A 19,958-nucleotide genomic window follows, 5' to 3' on the forward strand; every position below is an offset into this window, starting at 1 on the left:
CTCCAGGTACTACTGAACCTTGTTGGGTAATAGATTCAGGTGCATCCGACCACATGACTAGCTTGCCTTCACTGTTTACCTCTTACCATTTGTCATCTTGTAGGGATAAAGTATCTATTGCTGATGGCTCCCTGGTTCCTATTTCTGGGAAGGGGGACATTAAGTTATCAGATACGATCTCCTTGTCTTCTGTCTTACATGTTCCTAAGCTTGATACTAACCTCCTTTCAGTCAGTAGTATTACCAAACACATGAACTGCTCAGTAACTTTCTTCCCTGACCGGTGTGTTTTTCAGGACCTGGAGACGAAGAAGGTGATTGGGATTGGCCGTGAGACGAATGGGATCTATCTGCTCGGGGAGAGTTCTCGTCGGGAAGAATCAGTGGGTAAGAGGTCACTTGTTTCCCAGAGTGTGAGTTCGGTTATGCTTTGGCATAACCGATTGAATCATTTGTCTTTTCGGTCCTTAAAGAGTCTGTTTCCTACTTTGTTTGAGTCGGTTGAGTTGTCCCAATTGCAATGTGAAAGCTGTGAGTTTGCTAAACATTGTAGAAACTCTTATTCATTGAGTAATAAAAGGAGTAATCGTCCTTTTGATCTTGTGCATACGGATGTTTGGGGGCCATATCACATTCCTTCTATGGTTGGGTACAAATATTTTTTGTTATTTGTTGATGACCATACCCGGTTTTCTTGGGTTTATCTTATGCGTTCACGAGATGAGGTTCCCGCCCTGACCCAAAACTTTCACCAAATGATCCTAACCCAGTTTGATGTCAAGATTAAAGTTCTTAGATCTGATAATGCAAAGGAATACTTTGCTAAGTCATTGGCATCTTACCTTCTTACTCATGGGGTTATCCATCAGAGCTCTTGCCCTCATACATCTCAGCAGAATGGGGTTGCAGAAAGGAAGAATAGGCACATCTTGGAGGTGGCTAGAAGTCTTATGTTTACCTCCAATGTCCTTATTCGCTTCTGGGGTGATGCTATCCTCACGGCGGTATATCTTATTAATCGGATTCCTTCCCGGGTTCTTGATTTGCGATCTCCTTTTTCCCTTCTATACCCACATGAGGAGTTGTTTTCTATTCCCCTTAAAACATTCGGTTGTACCTGTTTTGTTCAGCTTCTCGGACCCCATCACTCCAAGTTTGAACCCAAGGCCTCCAAATGCATTTTCCTTGGTTATGCACAAACTCAAAAGGGGTATTGCTGCTATGATCCTGTCACAGGGAGGAAGTTCGTCTCCATGGATGTCACTTTCTTTGAGGAGACACCCTATTATCCTCGGGTTTCTCCTCAGGGGGAGAGCAGTGAGAGTAAGGGTTTAAGTCCTTGTCTTCAGGGGGAGAGCAGTGAGAGTGGGGTAGTTCCTTTACCTATTCCATTGGGTGATGGGAGCTACAATGGTGAGGGTGGCCAGAGGGATCAGGAGTTGAGGGGGAGCTGCAATGGTGAGGGTGGTCAAAGGGATCAGGAGTTGAGGGTCTATCACAGGTGGTGCAGGCAGGTTGATCCCGATCATCAGCAGTCCAGGCCAGCTCCAATCTCATCTACGGCCCCAGGTCCAGACATTACAGTCCCAAGACCCACAGAGACTTCTTCTATTGTTGCCATTTCACCTCCTACAGATGACCTTGATCTTCCGATTGCAGTCCGTAAAGGAAAACGACATTGTACCACATCTACAGCCCACTGTATTTCCCATTTTTTATCCTATGATCGCCTATCTCCTACCTACAGGTCCTACCTTGGTTCCATTTCCAATGTCCCTATTCCAAGAACAGTACAAGAGGCCCTATCAGTCCCGGAGTGGAGAGGTGCAATGCAAGTTGAAATGGATGCTCTGTTGAAAAATAATACCTGGGAGCTAGTTGACTTGCCCAAAGGAAAGAAACCAGTTGAATGCAGATGGGTATTTACTGTGAAGCACAATGCGGATGGATCCATTGAGAGGTACAAAGCTCGGCTAGTTGCAAAAGGGTTCACTCAGACTTATGGTATAGATTACTTGGAGACATTTTCCCCGGTAGCCAAGATGACCACCATTCGGGTTCTATTATCTCTTGCAGCAAGCCACACTTGCAGGAAGAGGTTTACATGTAGTTGCCTCCTGGATACTATGATACAGAGACAGGTAAGAAGGTCTGCCGGCTCAATAAGGCATTGTATGGTTTGAAGCAGTCACCTAGAGCTTGGTTCGACAAATTCAGACTAGCTCTTGGAAAGTTCGGTTATGTACAGGCCCAGTCAGATCATACACTGTTCATCAAGAGGGTGGAGTCTTCACTGACACTACTTGCAGTATATGTTGATGATATTGTGGTGACAGGAAATGACAGCCATGAGATTGAGTCCCTCAAACAGCTCCTTCATCAAGAGTTTGAGGTGAAAGATCTGGGTACACTACGGAATTTTTTGGGCATTGAGGTTGCTAGATCTAAACAGGGGATCTTTGTCTCTCAGAGGAAATATGTTTTATATCTGTTGGCTGAAACTGGAAAGCTGGGTGTCAAACCTGCAGATACACCCATTGAACAGAACCACAGGATTAGTGCAGAAAGTGGGAAGCTACTTGAAGACAAAGTTATGTTCCAGCGGTTGGTAGGAAAGCTCCTATATCTCTGCCTCACTCGGCTGGATATTACTTATGTTGTTAGTGTTGTCAGCCAGTACATGCATTCTCCTAAAACCACACATCATCTTGCGGCAGAAAGAATTCTAGCCTACTTGAAGAGATGCCCGGGTAGAGGTATACTGTTCAAGAACAATAACCACATGAAGGTGGAGGTCTATACAGATGTCGATTGGGCTGGGAGTGTTGATGACAGACGGTCTACCTCAGGATATTGTGCCCTTGTGGGAGGAAGCATTGTCTCCTGGAGAAGTAAGAAACAAAGTGTTGTCTCCCGGTCTAGTGCTGAAGCAAAATACAGGTCCATGGCCAACGGAGTGGCTGAAATCCTATGGCTAAGATCTCTACTTGAGGAGTTGGGTATTGAGTATGAAAAGCCTCTGATGTTGTATTGTGATAATCAAGCAGCCATTAATATAGCACATAATCCAATGCAGCATGACAGAACCAAACACATTGAAGTTGACCGACATTTTGTACGAGAGAGGGTCTCATCTCAAGAAATATGCCTCCCTTACATCACATCCAGTATGCAACTAGCAGATATCCTCACTAAAGTTGTATCAAGAAAGAAGCTAGAAGCGGATCTATCCAAGTTGGGAATGATAAACATTTACTCCCAACTTGAGGGGGAGTGTAGAGAAACTGATGTTGTGGGGCCACTCTGTCCGTAGGGTAGAATATACCTAGTCTATCTGTTATGTTATTCTGTTATTCTAGTTCTGTTATTTACGTTTCAGTTTTTTATATTGTTAAGTGTTATGATGTAAACACCAAGGGCAGATATGTCCTTTCATGTAACTAGCATAACATATAAATATTAAATTGAAGTGGCGGCGGCAGATCATTCAGAATCTGTCCTTCCTTTCAAACCTGTGTTCTACTGCTCTCTCACTAATCTTTCTCCTCTTTCTTCTTCACTTTCTCTTCTGTTCGAACCTGAAATTCCTTAGTGCCCAAGACTGATAGCAGTCTTGATCATCTTCAGGGAGTAATCAGAAATTCTGAAGGGAGGACATTAGCATTATTCTCTAGGCCTATTGGCATGGGCAACTCTCTAAAAGCTGAGGTAATGGCATTGCTACAAGGATTGAAGATAGCAAGCAATTAGGAATGAGGCAAATTGAGGTTGAAGGGGATTCCGAGGTGATCATCTCTTGGGCTAAAATAGAACTACTCCGTAGACCTTCAAACAAGTGATAAGGGAAGTGGAAAAGGTTGCAAGGGAGATAGAAGCAGAATTCAAATGGGTTAGAAGGAGTGCAAATGGTCTAGCTGATTATCTTGCTAAACAAGGGGCTTTGAGGCAACAACTGTTTTGGGCTGCATTGTAAAAGGGACAGAAATATGTATTCGTGTGGGACTTCTTGTTCCATACACATCATTGTAAAACTTCTTAAATCTAATTTCAAATATATATTCCGATAATTTGTTAACTTTATCTGTTAAAGGTTTGCAAAATCTAAATCCAACTTGAATCTATTAGCAATCATAACCCCTAGCAGAACCAGAGAGTAAAATGTCAATATATCCAGATATTCTTACACTTCAATCACCAAGCATTTACAAGTGAAAAACTCCAAGTGTCAACACCTAAATGGAGGACAGTAAATGGCTTCTTGGAGAAACTGTTGTTCACAATGATATAAGAGAAAATACCACAACATACCAACACGATCCTGTAAAACTGCCACAATACCAATGCGCATGTAGGTTGCCCATGAATCATTTGACACTGACCGAAGAGCATCATGCAATGGTGCCTAGAAAACATCAAGAACACAATCAAAATAATTGACCAAATTATCATCACAAGCTTTTTAACTATGCTACTGGCCCAGGCACAGAGATTTACACAGCATTTGTGATTTTCAAAAAACACAAATCCAAGGAAAAATAAAAAAGAAATCTTTGAAACAACATTCCCATTTGTTCCAAGATCTAAAATATTTTTATTTTTTCACTAAGAAATTATTACAAATTATTTGTTGCTGATCAAAAAAATAATCGATTATAAATTATTTACCAAAGAGAGAAGTACAGCAGATTTATTCCAAATACAATACATCTAGATGAATGGTAGTTGATACATTAAACTTGTCAGAAAAAAAAAAGGTAGTTGATACATTAACCAAAACTCCTTTTCATTCTAAAAAACAGCTTCATACCCCCTTTGTTTCCCCAGGAAATGTCTGCATGGTTGGTTTCAGATTTAAACCTATTCTTGCTGCTCAGAAATACTGATTCCATTTCACGTAATCTTTTTAATTTCCTGGAATTAGTAAAAATCTCCAAAAGTTTAAGCATGTTTCATTACCATCATGCCATCATTACAACATTTGTTATTTTTTCTGAAATCTCAAGGTGGAGCTAAGATGTAAAATTATCTGACCTTAGTTGTTTCCCTTTTTTATAATTTTAGACCAGAACCTTTTGTTTTCCTGTTTGGATTAACATTGATATTACCAAAAATGAAACCTCAGGTTGTTTCTAATATTCTATTAAAAGTAAACGCTTGTCTGTCATCACCATCACCATCACTACTTACATCTCTGAAACTGTTAATATCATGGTAATAGTATGACGAAAACAAGAAGGAAATAAATAAATAAATAAAGCCCACTTACAAAAGAATGGTTAATCGTGTTAAATTCATAATAGAAACTGAAAGCATGGACTAGAACCCATCTTAAACCAAATAATCTATTAAATCTCTATGTTCTTCACATAATTACCCCTACCCTCACTTTAGCATCACCAGCGAGTTCAAAATTCTGAAAGGAGGAAATGTTTACATGATATCAAGCCATCAAACTCCTTATGTAGTTTATGTCAGAACAAAAAATGGAAAAGAAAACAAAAAATAAAAAAGAACCTAGCTTGAATCAATTGCTACTGAATTTTATATGGTTTTTATATAACAGATTTTATTCAAACAAATTAACTAAAGATTTGATAGGTAACTCCAAGAAATATGACAACATGAAAGCTGAATGTACTTGTTAAATATTTTTTCCTGGGGAACAAGGTTATAAGAAAACTCCCATACCGCATATTTTGAGGACAGAATGGCAGATAGTAAGCGCAGGGCTTCAAATTTAAGGGCAGTGTGCAACACAGCAAACTGCCTAGCCATTGCAGCCACCTGAAATAGCATTAACATATTTTATAGTTTTTCAAAGTAGTGCCAAAATACAAAAAGGTGTAGAAGTTGCTAATGGTTTAATACAGATAGAACCAACAAATAAAACAGTTAATCCAAAAATGAACAAAGGCAAGTGATATGGCAAAAATAACAACTAGGGCCCACCATTTTTGACAACTCCAATGGATATTCTGTATTTATGATGTCCAGAGGTAGTTTGCTCAATATTAACTGCATAAGTCTCATGGAAAGCTCCAAGGAGTGAGAACCTTCAAAGCAATTACATGTTGTAAGTTCTAAGAATAAAATAAATAAAAATAAAAATCCTAATGGTCTTATATATAGCTAACTAATAATAAAAAAGAAAAGCCGTTTGTATGGCTAACAAAGGAAATGCAAATAGAATGATGAAAATCAAATAAGCACCTGAGGACCTGAATTGCTACTAGACAGTCAAAATTAAAGCCCAGAGGTCCATTTTCCACATGACCCTAACTTTCAATAAACAAACTGGCAAAAATGCTACGAAGACACCATTGTTTCAGAAACAAAACAATAATAGATGATAGACCCAATTCAACAACTTGATCTTTAACGGTTAGTTTGGATATTGAACCAATTTCTGTAAAGAACATAACTGTTGAACTGGATGGTCCAGCTGAAATGGGGGAAAAAGCATAAACTGCCATATTAATGACAGTCCCAATTCTAAATAATTCTCTCCTCTTCTTGTACTTGGCTATTTTTCTTAGGCCAGATCAACAGCTTGGGCACAATCATGGTTCAAAGTATCAATACACCCAACATGCATGAACATGCATGTTGGTTGTTTCAGGTGAGTCATAAACTAATATTTTTTTAGTTTCATTTAAGCGGCTTTATAATACCATTTTTTAACATTTGATGAATGACAACAGCTAAAAGAAATGCTAAAACAGATTATTAATGTGAGTTACTCTTTTATAAAGTTAAGAAAGTACCATCAGGCAAATTAGAAACATGAGAAGTAAGCACATTCATGACCCCAGAGTCATATAATGTTGTAAGTCCATCTTCAGAAGCCACAGACACCAGAAATAAAAATTCATAGCATTCTTCATAAACAGACGAATCCACTCTGTATGCACGACATATATAATTAGGATAACCTTAAAGCTTTAAGTTGAAAAAGTTTTTTCCAAGTAATCCAAAAGTCTATCGTGCAAAAGAAAATTCACTAAACAGCAGTATAAAACAGGATTGCATTTCCAATCAAATAAACTCTAAGGGAAATCATCGCTACAATATACCTATAAAAAATCATGATTACAAGTAATAGTAATACCGATAAACAGCAGTATAAAACAGGATTGCATTTCCAATCAAATAAACTCTAAGGGAAATCATCGCTACAATATACCTATAAAAAATCATGATTACAAGTAATAGTAATACCGATAACAAGCTATTTTGGTTCATTCTCACATATGAGTTAGAATGAGCAAACTTACAAGTGAAAAAGAAAAAAAAAAAAAGCATAGCTAATTATTTGAACTAGAAAATGATGATAACATGTAGAAATTAGGGGAAAAAACAAGAAAAGCCAAGGTTCCTATTGGAATGTTTTTCTTTATATTTATGATTGTATTCTGCTTAGTTAGGACCCGTTTGGTCTGGTTAAAATAGCCTTTTTTTCCTTGGTTTATGTACTTTGACTACAGCAGGGGCATAAGGGTCTTTTCCCTTTTATTTATGGTCGCCCTATATATAATAACATAAGCTGGCACTGCCAGACCGATTAGAACTCTCCAAACCTTTCTCTTCTCTTCTCCTTACTCTCTTCTCTCTCTCTCTCTTCTCTTCTTCTTCCTTATTTCTTCTCTTTTCTTCTGCTAATATGGTATCAGAGTGGTTCTACCGGGTCTGAGAACAGATCGAACTAGTTCTTTCTTCTTTACCTTGCTGTCTTCTTCAACTGAGATCAGAGAAGTTGACCTATGACTGGTACAAGTTTGCTTTACCTTTTTTCCCTTTTCTCTTGGTTGTGTACCAAGAAAAACCCTATGAAACAAGACTGCTGAATACAGTCAGAGGAATTGTGAGGCTCAGACCTCTTTTCTGTGGATCGTGTGATCCTGTACCTGAGAATGGGTTATTTGTAGGTCACAAATGACCTGTTTTTACCAAGTTTTGGTGTGACTTCACTGCTTTGAGATCTCTCCTAGTAGTTGGGTGTGTTTAGGTGATTTGGAAAATTGGTGGATTGGGACTGTTAAACGTGGTGCAGTGCTGAAACCAACCTGAAATTTTTTTAAGAGAATTGGAGCTTGTCTGTGTTCAGATTGTATCCAGACCAGAGTGTGTGCATGTGGACTGCATCTCTAGTGTGTTTTTTGGACCTTTTTGGGTATTAGGAGAGATCTTAATGTGTGTTGAAACTGAAAAGTGTTCTTGAATCATGTCCTCCGAGAATTCTGCAACTTCTGGGATTTCAGGAGGTCAAAACAGAATGAGTGGGGGGGATGGATATGAGTTTCCCCATGGCTGTAATTCCCTTTGATGGACTAAACTACCTTGAATGGTCTAGGGGAATTAAATTTTACATTACTGATAGGGGGAAAATAGGGTATATCAATGGTAAAGTGAAGGAACCAAAGTCTGAAAGTGCTGAACATGACAGGAGGGACCAAGAAAATAGTATGGTGATGTCATGGTTCTTAGTTCCCATGCTGCCACAAGTAAGGAAGACATTTATGTGGGTTGAAACAGTTTGTGAAATATGGGAACAAGTGAAATCTGCCTATTTAGAGCAGAGGCACTATGCAAAGATATACCAGTTACAAGCTAAATCCTCCACCTACAAGCAAGAGGAAAGGAGTCTCTCGGTGTACTACTCAAATCTGACATCAATCTAGAAGGAACTAGATCATTATCAAAATGTGAATTGAAAGTGTAATGAAGATGCAAAGGCCTACAAGTCACTTGTCTCCCAACAACGAGTATTTGCTTTTCTCTTGGGGTTGAATCCCACATATGAGTCCATGAGGGTACAAATCTTAGGAAGTAAGAACTTACCTTCAATTCAGGAAGTTTATGCCTTCGTTCAGTCTGAAAAGAGTAGAAGAAGTGTGATGAATTGTACAGAGGGGGAGCCAGTTGCACTAGCAATCTGAGGAGATACAAATTCAAATGCCAAAGGCCCTTTTAAGAAATCCTACATATGAGTCCATGAGGGTACAAATCTTAGGAAGTAAGAACTTACCTTCAGTTCAGGAAGTTTATGCCTTCATTCAGTCTGAAGAGAGTAAAAGAAGTGTGATGAATTGTACAGAGGGAGAGCCAGTTGCACTAGCAATCCGAGGAGATACAAATTCAAATGTCAATGGCCCTTTTAAGAATGGTGATTCATAGAAGAGAGTGGACAACAAAGACAAAGCTTTGGTGCACCCACTATCAGAAGTCCAGGCACACTAGAGACACATGTTGGGAACTCCATGGCAAGCCTAAATGGGCTTAGGAATTGAATAAGAAATCAGCATCTAATCAGAGTAAGAAGCCAACCTAGCAGACTCAGAAAAAATATAACTCAGCAAATGTGGCATCTCAAGAGACTAGTCCCATGGTGCCCCAGGAGCGACACTTGATTCTGACCCCAAGGAAGAAATTATCAAATCCTTTCTTGACCACTTAGAATTATATGGCAGGGCACTTCTCCAAATGGATTCTTGCCCTACTCCTACCTCCTTTGCATCTACATTAAGTAACATTGCCACTGTTTTCCATGTGTCATCTTAGACATATGATTCCCCTTGGATAATTGACTCTGAAGCCTCAAATCACATGACTAGTAAGTCAACTTTATTTCAGGCATATAACCTCCTCTCTAGGAGAGATAAGGTGAGACTAGCTGATGGATCATTCTCCACCATAGCCGGTCAAGGAACCATCTCCCTTCCTTTCGGTCTTACCCTCTCTAATGTGTTGTATGTTCCTAAATTACCTATCAATTTATTTTCCAAGCAGTTTTACTCACTCCTTTAATTGTTCAGTGACCTTTCCTTCTTCATGTGTGTTTCAGGATTTGGCCTCGGGGAAGACAATTGGTAGAGGAAGCATGACGGATGGTCTCTACGTTTTGGAGAATAAAATTGGTATTGTGGCTACACAGTCCTTAAGTTCACCTAGTGAGAATAATGCCTACTTATAGCATAGTCGTCTTGGTCATCTTTCGTTTGAGTCTTTAAAACTTATGTAAGTCTTTGTCGGTTAGTGAAATAGTGAGTTACAATGTCAGACATATCAATTGAGCAAACATTGTAAAATTTGTTTCCTTTAAGAAATAAAAGATCCAAATTTCCATTTTGTATTGTTTATTCTGATGTTTGGGGCCCTGTTACTCTACCTTCTGAGACTGGATATAAGTATTTCATTACTTTGATTGATGACTACTCTAGATATACATGGGTTATCCTATGCGATCCAGAGATGAAGTGCCAAAGATTGTGAAAGATTTTCAAAGCATGATTTTTACTCAATTCCAAACTGAGATTCATATTTTCTAATCAGACAACAAGGAGTACTTCCATAGTGATCTCACGGAGTTCTTTACTTCGTGTGGATCTCTTAATCGAAGCTCTTATGCTAGGACACCCCAGCAAAACGGTGTCACTGAAAGGAAAAATCATCATCTTCTCGAAATAGCATTCCTTGTGTTTTTCTTGGTTATCCTTTATCTCAAAAGGGTTATGGTTGCTATGACCATGCCTCACACAAGTACTATGTCTTCATGGATGTATCCTTCTTTCAGAGTCAACCTTTTTTCTCAGTTTCTCCTTAGGGGAGAATAGGGTTGAGGAGGAGAAACACACCCAGACTCATACTCAAATACCTCCTCTTCTTGATCCTCCTCCATTTCGTGTCTTCCCTTGCCGCCATAAGAGCCAGCAGAGTTCAAGAGCCATGGAACTTGAAACTGTGCAACCAACAACATCAGACTCTCCAGAGGCAGATCCTCCTCATTAGCCAGGTACACTTGTTCCCATTGATATGCTTGAACCTCTTGATATTGATTCTCCTATTATTAATGATCTTGATGTTTCTATTGCTAAGAGAAAGGGTGCCAGATCTTGTACTACTAATCATCTTATCTCTCACTTTATGTCCTATGACCATATTTCACCTTCATATCATGTGGTCCTTTCCTCCAATGGCAGTGTTTATGTTCATAAGAATGTGGCAAAAGCTTTATCCAAATCTAAATGGACAGATGCAATGAAGGAAGAAATTAATGCCTTACACAAAAATGGCTCCTAGGAGTTGGTAGATCTTCCTGAAGGAAATGAACCAGTGGGATGCAAGTGGGTGTTCACAATGAAGCATAGGGCTGATGGTACAGTAGAAAGGTACAAAGCCAGATTGGTGGCCAAAGGGTTTACATAAGTATATGGAGTAGACTATGCAAAGACCTTTGCTCCAGTGGCCAAGATGAATTCTATCAAAATCCCCCTTTCACTGGCAACCAATCTTGACTGATAACTTCACCAATTGGATATTAAAAATGCATTCTTGAATGGTGACCCAAAGGAGGAGGTGTACATGACTTGACCTCCAGGTTTTTGTGCCAAAGGTAGTGAGTAGAAGGTGTGCAGGTTAAAAAGATCATTATATGGGTTGAAACAATCACCTTGGGCCTGGTTTAGTAAGTTTCACTTAGTTGTAACCATATAGGGTTCAAACAATGCCAACAGATCATACTCTATTTGTGAAGAAAGGTGACGGGAAAATTGCAGCTTTAATTATGCGTATTGATGACATAGTGGTTACAGGAGACTAGAAGATTGAAATACAGAAGCTGAAGAAATTCTTAGCCACTCAATTAGAGGTGAAAGATCTAGGCCCCTTATGTTATTTCCTTAGGATTGAAGTCGCCCACTCTCAAAAGGGCATCTTTATTTCCCAAAGGAAATATGGACTAGATCTATTAGAGGATGCAAGCAAGTTGGGGGTGAAGCCAATTGATTCACCCATTAAGCCTAACCATCAGCTGAGAGACAATCAAGGGGAATTTTTGAAAGATGTGAAGAAGTTTCAGATACTTATAGGGAAACTCTTATACTTGTCTATGACCAGGCCTGATATGGCCTATGCAGTGTGGGTGTCATTAATCAGTTCATGCACAATCCTAGGATAACTCACTTTGAAACTGTAGAAAGGATCCTTAGATACCTCAAGGAGTTCCTAGGGTGTGTTTGCAATTCTAAAAACATGAGCATTTGAAGGTTAAAGTGTATACAGATGTTGATTGACAAGGGTATACAATTGATCAATTCAATTCTGTTCAGTTCAAACCGAGAACCTAACCATCTATTCGGTTTTATCATTTTCTCTAACGAACCGAACCGAATTATATTTTCAAACAGAACTGAACCAACCCTAATCGAATTCGGTTTAGTTTGGTTCAGTTTTCAATTCAGTTGGACCGTGGTCCTGGTTCCACATAAATGACAAGCATTTAACAAGTGTTATTAATGAAAAGTTAAAATGGCCCCAAAACCCAATAGTTTTAATTAATTAACTATTAACTATTATTAATTAAAAGTTAAAATGACCTCAAAGCCCAATGGTTTTCATTAATTAGCTATTATTAATTAAAAGCTAAAATAGGCCCAAAGCCCTATGCCAATGGGGAATTGGTGAATTGGCCATTTTCAAAAATAATTAATGAACAATTAATAATGAGTCTAGGTTTTAATTAACTATTATTAATTGTTCATTGGGAAATATAATAATTAATTAGCATAAAGTATTAAATAAAACATAATTTTTTAATATACTTAACTAAATAACAGCATTAATTCGATTTACAATTTGGTTCGGTTGAAAATTTCAATCAAACCGAACCGAAAATCGATTTTTAAAAAAATAAAAACCGAACCGAACTGAATTACTTATTCGATTCGGTTTTCAATTTATCAACCGAATTTGAACACCCCTACTGATTGGGCATGAGCAATCGATGACAGAAAGTCTACCAGTGGGTATTGTACCTTTATGGGAGGAAACTTAGTCACCTGGAGAAGTAAGAAGCAAAGTGTGGTGACTAGGTCCAATGCTGAAGTGGAATACAGAGCTATGTCTCATGGAGTTGCTGAAATCATGTGGATAAAAAACTTGTTAGGTGAACTGAGTTTTGCAATTAGCAAACATATGTCGCTCTATTGTGGCAACAAAGCTGCTATCAACATTGCTACTAACCAATTCCTCCATGATAGAACAAAACATATTGAAGTGGACAGGCATCTTATTAGAGAAAAAGTTGTGAGTGGAAAAGTGTGCCCTCCATATGTCAGTTCAGAAGAACAACTTGTAGACATCTTCACCAAGGGCCTTCATCATGTGTGGCATAGTAATTTGTGTGACAAGTTGGGCATGATTGACATCTATGTCCCAACTTGAGGGGAAGTGTTGGAATGTTTTTCTTTATATTTATGATTGTATTCTACTTAGTTAGGGCCGGTTTGGTCTAGTTAAAATAGCATTTTTTCCTTTGTTTATCTACTTTGACTACAACAGGGGCATAAGGGTCTTTTCCCTTTTATTTATGGTCGCCCTATATATAATAACATAAGCTGGTGCCACCAGACTGATTAGAACTCTCCAAACCTTTCTCTTCTCTTCTCCTTTCTCTCTTCTCCTTTCTCTCTTCTCTTTCTCTTCTTTTCTTCTTCCTTATTTCTTCTCTTTTCTTCTGCTAATAGTTCCTGCACACAAAATCCCTAAACCATGTAAAAGGGAGATACTCATACCATGGCATAGGAAACACTCTCCTTCTTTTCCACTTAAGTTACAAGGAAATAAACCAGGCATCCCAAATTCCCAATAAATAACAGATGTGATAATGTTTTCTTGGAAAACCTCTTCAAATCTTTCCACAACAAGATCCCTTATAGAGTTAAAGGTGCCTGAGGCTCATGGTTGTGTGGCAGACAAGTATCCAAGATGCTACTCCATAAGACAACTCTAAAGGTGATTAGGGCTCAAGACCAAGAAAGAATCCCAGCATATTCAAGATCAAAAAATAATAATAATAAACAAAGAGTTCATTCCAACCAAATGGTCTCATCTGCTTATGGTGATCGGTGCACAAAGATTTTATACACAAGTTGTATGCTCTTCTTTCTTCTACAGAAGTAGTAAAAGTGTTTTTTCTACTGCTACTGTTGGAGTGATTCTAACAATTGAAGGTGCTGACTGCTTCACACTTTGGTGCTGATGCCAAAGCCTTACTGGTGATGCTTCCAGTAAGAACTATCCTCTCCTTTCTATTAACCCTAATTCTCATTTCTCACTCATATGCCTTCTTTCTTTGTTACTGTTTGCATCTATGATTATTAAAACACATTTTCCATATCTACTGCTTTCTATGGTAATAAAAACCTTTTCAGTAACAAATAAAAAAAAAATTCATTAATTGATAAAAAAGTACATCCAGAGAGTGACAAGAAATCACCAATGAACGAAACACAAGATAAAACAGTGGATCAAAGACATAAAAATATAACAGATCAGCCCAATAACTCCAACTCTAATAATGACCAAAATCCCTTCCCAAACGATTCCTTTGACACCCTCAAATTCAGGGAAGATTAAGATCCACTCCAAGTTCTTTTCCAAATGGTTGAAATAATTTGATCCATGTGTTTTGAATGGCCTTCAAAGATTCTTCTGCTTCTCTCCTTCCAGATCTCCCAACAAATAGCAAAAGGAACAGCTCTATCCAATTTTTTACTTTTTTTTTCTCTTTCAAAATAGGTAGCAGGCAAAGTTTTCTTTTGGAGATTTAGCTCCCAAACATCAAGATTAAAAAGGCTGACAAAGTATCCCGAAATGTACTTTGAAAAACAGCATTCAAAACATAAATGCATCACATTCTCCTCTTCATCCAAGCATAAGTAGCATCTTCCCCCCAACTGAATTCCTCCGCTTTTTATGTGATTTTGGGTAAGAATACTACCAAATGCAGCTAGCTACACAAAAGCCTCCGCCCTAGGGGGAATGGGATTCCCCAAACCCCTTTCACATCCAACTTCTCCACCTAATTCATTGTCAAGGCTCTACAAAAAGACTTCATTGAAAATACACCATTCCTACTTTCTTTCCACCATCTCACATCATTTCTCCCTACTTGCAATCCCACTAGCTGTAGTTTTGCTAATAGCCCCACACACTCCTCGACCTCCCAATCAAGTAACGACCTTCTAACTTTTGGGCACCAGACCACTTTTCCTTGGTTAAACTCATAATAATCAACAATAGATGTATTTTTCCTGCTCAATCTATAAAGGCAAAACCTGCCAATGCCCAACCAATCATCTTCCAAAAACTTAATGTCACCCAAAGCATGGTTTGACAGGTTTGAGGGAACACTGCTTCGCTTTCGATACCATAAACTCTTTGTGAAGAGGAGAGGATCACTTGTGTCAGTGGTGATTGTTTATGTTGACAATATTGTAGTTACAAGAAATGATATGGGTGAGATTGATGCCCTAAAGAAGTCATTACAACAAGAATTTTACACCAAGGATCTTTTGAATTTTAAATCAAGGATCTGAGTGAGTTAAAGTATTTTCTAAGTATTGAGATTACAAGAACCAAACATGGGATTTTCATCTCTCAAAGGAAGTATGTTTTGGATTTGTTACAGGAGATTGGAGAAGCTTGGAGTCAAACCAATTGATACTCCTATTGGTCAAAACCACATGATTATGGTGAGATGTTGGGAGGTATCAAATGTTCGTAGGTTGTCTGCTATATTTGTGTAAGACCCTTCCACATATCTCTTATACTGTCAATGTTTTTTTTATCAGCTCTTATACTGTCAATGTTGTAAGCCAGTACATGCATGCTCCTCAAACTCAACATTTGGCAGCCATTGGTAGGATTCTTGCATACCTAAAAAAGCATCTTGATAGAGGAATATTGTTTGTTGATCATCGGCACTTGAAATTAGAAGCCTATATAGATGCAGATTGGGTAGGCTAGTTGGATGATAGGAAGTCTATATTAGGGGTTTGCACTTTTTTAGGGGGCAACATGGTCTCATGGAAGAGCAAAAAATAGTCAGTTATGGCTAGATCAAGTGCACAAGCAGGATACAAGGCTATGGCTCACAGTGTCTCAGAAATTCTTTGGATCAAGTCCTTGTTGGGTGAACTTGAAATTGTTGTTGATGAACCTATGATGTTGTATTGTGACAATCAAGCCACAACCAATATTGCTCATAATCCAGTTCAGCATAATAGGACGAAGCATATTGAGGTTGATAGGCACTTCATAAGAGAGAGGGTAGCATCAAGGGAAATTCGTCTATCATATGTTTCTTCTGATTCACATTCGGTTGATGTCTTTACCAAGGGAATCATAATGGACAAGCTTGAACATGACCTACGCAAGTTGGGAAGGTGTGACATTTACTCCCAACTTGAGGGGGAGTGTTGAGGATTTACCATTATTTGTTTATATTATTTAGTTAACATTGTTGGGCCTAAGGCCCACTAGTTTACTTTTTATGTTGTTGTTTTAAGTTGTTGACAATAGCCACCCTATTAAGGGCATATTGGATATTGTATATCTTTTTTAGCTTCTCTTCTCATTCCCTCATCTTTCTCGTCTTTTCTCACAGTCCCCTTTCTTCTTTCTATTCTTTCTTTATTGTTTTTTTTTTTTATTTTGCTGTTTTCTACATGATCAAATACATGACCGAAAACTAAGAAAGACAACAACTTGTAAGTTGCAAACAAGGTGAACTAACAAACATATATGGAGAAAAAAACAAAATTCAATACATAGTACTCCCTTACTTTCAATAATATTTAAAATTCATATAGCTGTATGTTTGCTGGGAATATAATAATCGACCTTTATATCCTAGTCCTAGAGATGCATAAGAGTATGGACCACCAAATCAGGTTATCTATCAGACACTTAAAGTTGAATTTCTTTTTTTTTGATAAATACACTTAAAGTTGAATTTAGATCCTAACGATTCAGTTAGGTATTCCATTAATGAAACATTCATTGAGTGATAACAGCTAATAAGCACCAAGATATTTGTAATGATGAAGTTGGAGCACCAGTACAAATGATCATAAGGCTCCATGTTAGGGAGTAAAATATCAGCCAACAACCGGGGCTATTGTCCCGTCAACAAGAAAATTGCAGAAAACTCTAATGTTTGGACAGGCATAAAAACAACCAGAACTTGATGCATGTAACTCAGCTGGTATTTCCTCAGAAATATAGCATAGCGTAATGCATGGAAAAGCATCTGGCATCAGAAAGTTACCCCTTCGACAAAATTTCCAGTAGAAGAGGAACTTTGGAAACCATTTCTTTCGATGAAGCGATCTCCGGAACACGACAGAAAGCAGCAAGAACTGTGACCGCAAGCTGTAAATAGGCGTCAAGATCATCACTTTCCCTACCCCTGATCACTCCTTTACCCATGCCTGACAGGATTTACAGTATTTCATCAAAAAAAAAAAACAGCAGAAAAAAAGAACATTTTTTGTTGCATTTTGACCGGGAATGCAGATACGAAAATAGGTTACCAGTCCTGAGAAGACGATCGAGAAAACGATCTCCTACTGCATCATAAATCCTGCATATAGAAGCATGGTCGTCGCCCTTGCAGAATTTAGTCGCCAGAAGCAGGCCTGCTAGTCGTTGCTCGTCTCTCTCTCCTTTCAATAGCTTCAAGCAATCTTCCAGGCCTGGACCTTGTTCCTGTCAATATGAAGATAAAATTAAAACAGAAACAAGATTTACTAAGACTGCGTTAAATGCAGCAAAACCTAGAGCTGCAATGAATATGAACAAAGCAGAACACAGCCTGTGAGACGTGTAAGAAGAAATAAAACAGAGATAGAACACACGCTCACCATTGAACCGATAGAAGAGAAACAGATTCCTGCAACTTTGAAGAAGATTTGAGGTTCAAATAACGAAATTAGGATTTCTGCATACGCTTGTGAGCACTGAGCAAAGGTTCTAGCAGGGTTTTACTATAATGTTGCAGAGTTTTCTCCAAGTTTCTAATGTTCTATACCGTTATCGAGACATCGATTCCGCTTTCTTTGCTTCTTTTCCCTTTCCCTCCGAGTCTCCGACGTGTGATGGGCTTATACTGAGAGTGTGGGCCGTCTGGCAAACTGGCAATGGGTAAACCCTATGCCCGGCCCGCTAATACCCAATCACCAAAACCGGTTAGCAGTTATTCGGGTATTTAGACCCGATGTACTGTAAAGGATACAAGGAAAGAAACCAATCCACTTCAAAACAACAAATGCACTCAATCTGTACTACAACTGAAGGGGTGCTATGAATCAAAAAAAAAAGAAAAGGGGTGCTCACGGTTCGGTAACCGAACCGAGCGGCTCATCTTGTGACCGAACCAGTAGTATCGGTTTTTGGAAAACTGATAACTGATATCGAACTAAAACCTATCGGTTAACCGGTTGACCAGTTCGGTTAACCATCGGTTCGGTTCGTCGGTTTTTCAGTTTTTAATTTAATAATAAAAATATATAATAATAAATATTTATAAATATATAGAATATTATATTTTAAATAATAAACAATATATTGTAAATAATATTATATATAAAATATTATATTTTAAATAATAACCGACTAGTTCGGTTAACCAATTTTTTCGATTCAGTTTTTTTTGAAAATTTGGTTTTTCGTTTTTATTTTTTTTTTTTTTTTTTGCTCACCCCTAGTTCAACTATTAAAGGCAAGAAAAAGACCAACTAGAAAAAAATGGAGAAAACATCTCATAAGTGGAAACGCCCAATAAGAAACCCACAACCAAAACAAATATAGAATATGGATATTTAAGGGATATTTGGTACACAAATTTATACTGATGAACCCAAACGTCATTGTACCAAACACCCCCTTAGAAGCCTTCACCATCTCGAAATAAGATAAAAACTCATCCTCATACTAAAATCCTTCCTAGGATAGAAAGTGCTTCATGCTCAGTTGAAACTGAAAAAAACAACAATATAGGGTCCTCATGAGGGGTAATTTGGCATGACCTAGTAAGTAAGGTCACGTGGACGCGATCTGCCAGTAAGATGGCAACTCAGCAAGAGGAGCCTAGTCAGCAGTTCAGAGATTGGGTGTTCGGTCACCTCGGTACAAAGCCACCTCGATATAGAGTCACATCGGCACCAAAGCCAGTTCGGGGCCCAGGAACCAAAGTGACACGTAATCAACTCCATAAGCTTCTTAGCGGACTCCGAACCTCTTGGGTTCACGCCGCATAACAGCAGGCCTTATCCTCTCCCCGCCCGGATCAGGCAGTAACGATAGACTTCATTGACTAATACGTTACTCCCCATCTAAAGCGTAAACAAATCTCATCTACTCAAACCGAAGATTCCATAATCGTTTCATGAGACCCACGGCAGCTCAACTATATAAGGGCATCAATCCCTCCAGGGCCCAGGTACGCGCGATTATTAACATACAAGCTCTCTAGCATTCAGGCTTTTAGCTCGCAACCACAGCAAGAATACTAACTTAAGCATCATAGCAACCTCATCGGGTCATCCACCCCGGTCTCTCTGATCTCTGTTTTGCAGTTTGATCCAACTCGCCACATGAGCAACGTCCAGGCAACCTTCTAGTTAGGAGTTTTCAAATCGAGCATCATCGATTGGCACCGTCTATGGGAACAATCGAAAAGGTCATCCCCATCCTAGTTTTAATCTTACTCCAATCTCAACCTCAATGGCATCTTCCAGCCACACTGGAAAGAGTGACATGAACATTATTGGAGGGCAAGAGCAGCAAACAGTCACTCCGCAGGGTTCCTCGGTGACCATTGGCAAGTTCACCATCCCCTTGACAGTCTCTGGGATTTCGTCACTGTCCATGCCGCACACTACCCCACAGGTGAGTGTCCTGCTCCCCCAAGTGAACACCACGTTCTCGGAGCCTTCTATGATTCCCCGTGGGGTCGGGCACTCCCAGTTCAACGATCTTGTCCAGAGCGTCTGGACAATGCAGATTCAGATGCAACATGTTCACCAGTTTCAACAGTTCCAACAGTATTACTTCTATCAGTAGTGCCAGCAGCAGTTCCCACCACTGTAGCTGAACCAACCAACAAATCAATGTCAAGG

General features: G+C 38.8%; 1 protein-coding gene across 4 annotated transcripts in view; it reads right to left on the bottom strand.

Annotated features, from left to right (window-relative positions):
• The window catches only part of LOC104588510 (neurochondrin family protein), a 47,099-nt gene extending 29,179 nt beyond the window's left edge, over window positions 1–17,920 (bottom strand). For 3 of the 4 annotated variants that reach the window (XM_088893609.1, XM_010246466.3, XM_010246467.3), the window contains exons 1-7: window positions 17,703–17,920; window positions 17,373–17,547; window positions 17,108–17,270; window positions 6,765–6,901; window positions 5,950–6,053; window positions 5,689–5,784; window positions 4,309–4,402 (exon numbers count right to left, since the gene is read on the bottom strand). In XM_088893609.1, coding sequence (XP_088749735.1) covers window positions 4,309–4,402; window positions 5,689–5,784; window positions 5,950–6,053; window positions 6,765–6,901; window positions 17,108–17,270; window positions 17,373–17,547; window positions 17,703–17,705 — 772 coding nt within the window. In that variant the 5' untranslated portion in view covers window positions 17,706–17,920. The remainder of the gene's footprint in view (window positions 1–4,308; window positions 4,403–5,688; window positions 5,785–5,949; window positions 6,054–6,764; window positions 6,902–17,107; window positions 17,271–17,372; window positions 17,548–17,702) is intronic. The other variant, XM_088893610.1, reaches the window with a different exon arrangement.
• Window positions 17,921–19,958: the final 2,038 nt, after the last annotated feature.

Source organism: Nelumbo nucifera, chromosome 8, assembly GCF_055504915.1.
Source record: "Nelumbo nucifera cultivar China Antique chromosome 8, China Antique-T2T, whole genome shotgun sequence".
NCBI lineage: Eukaryota > Viridiplantae > Streptophyta > Magnoliopsida > Proteales > Nelumbonaceae > Nelumbo > Nelumbo nucifera.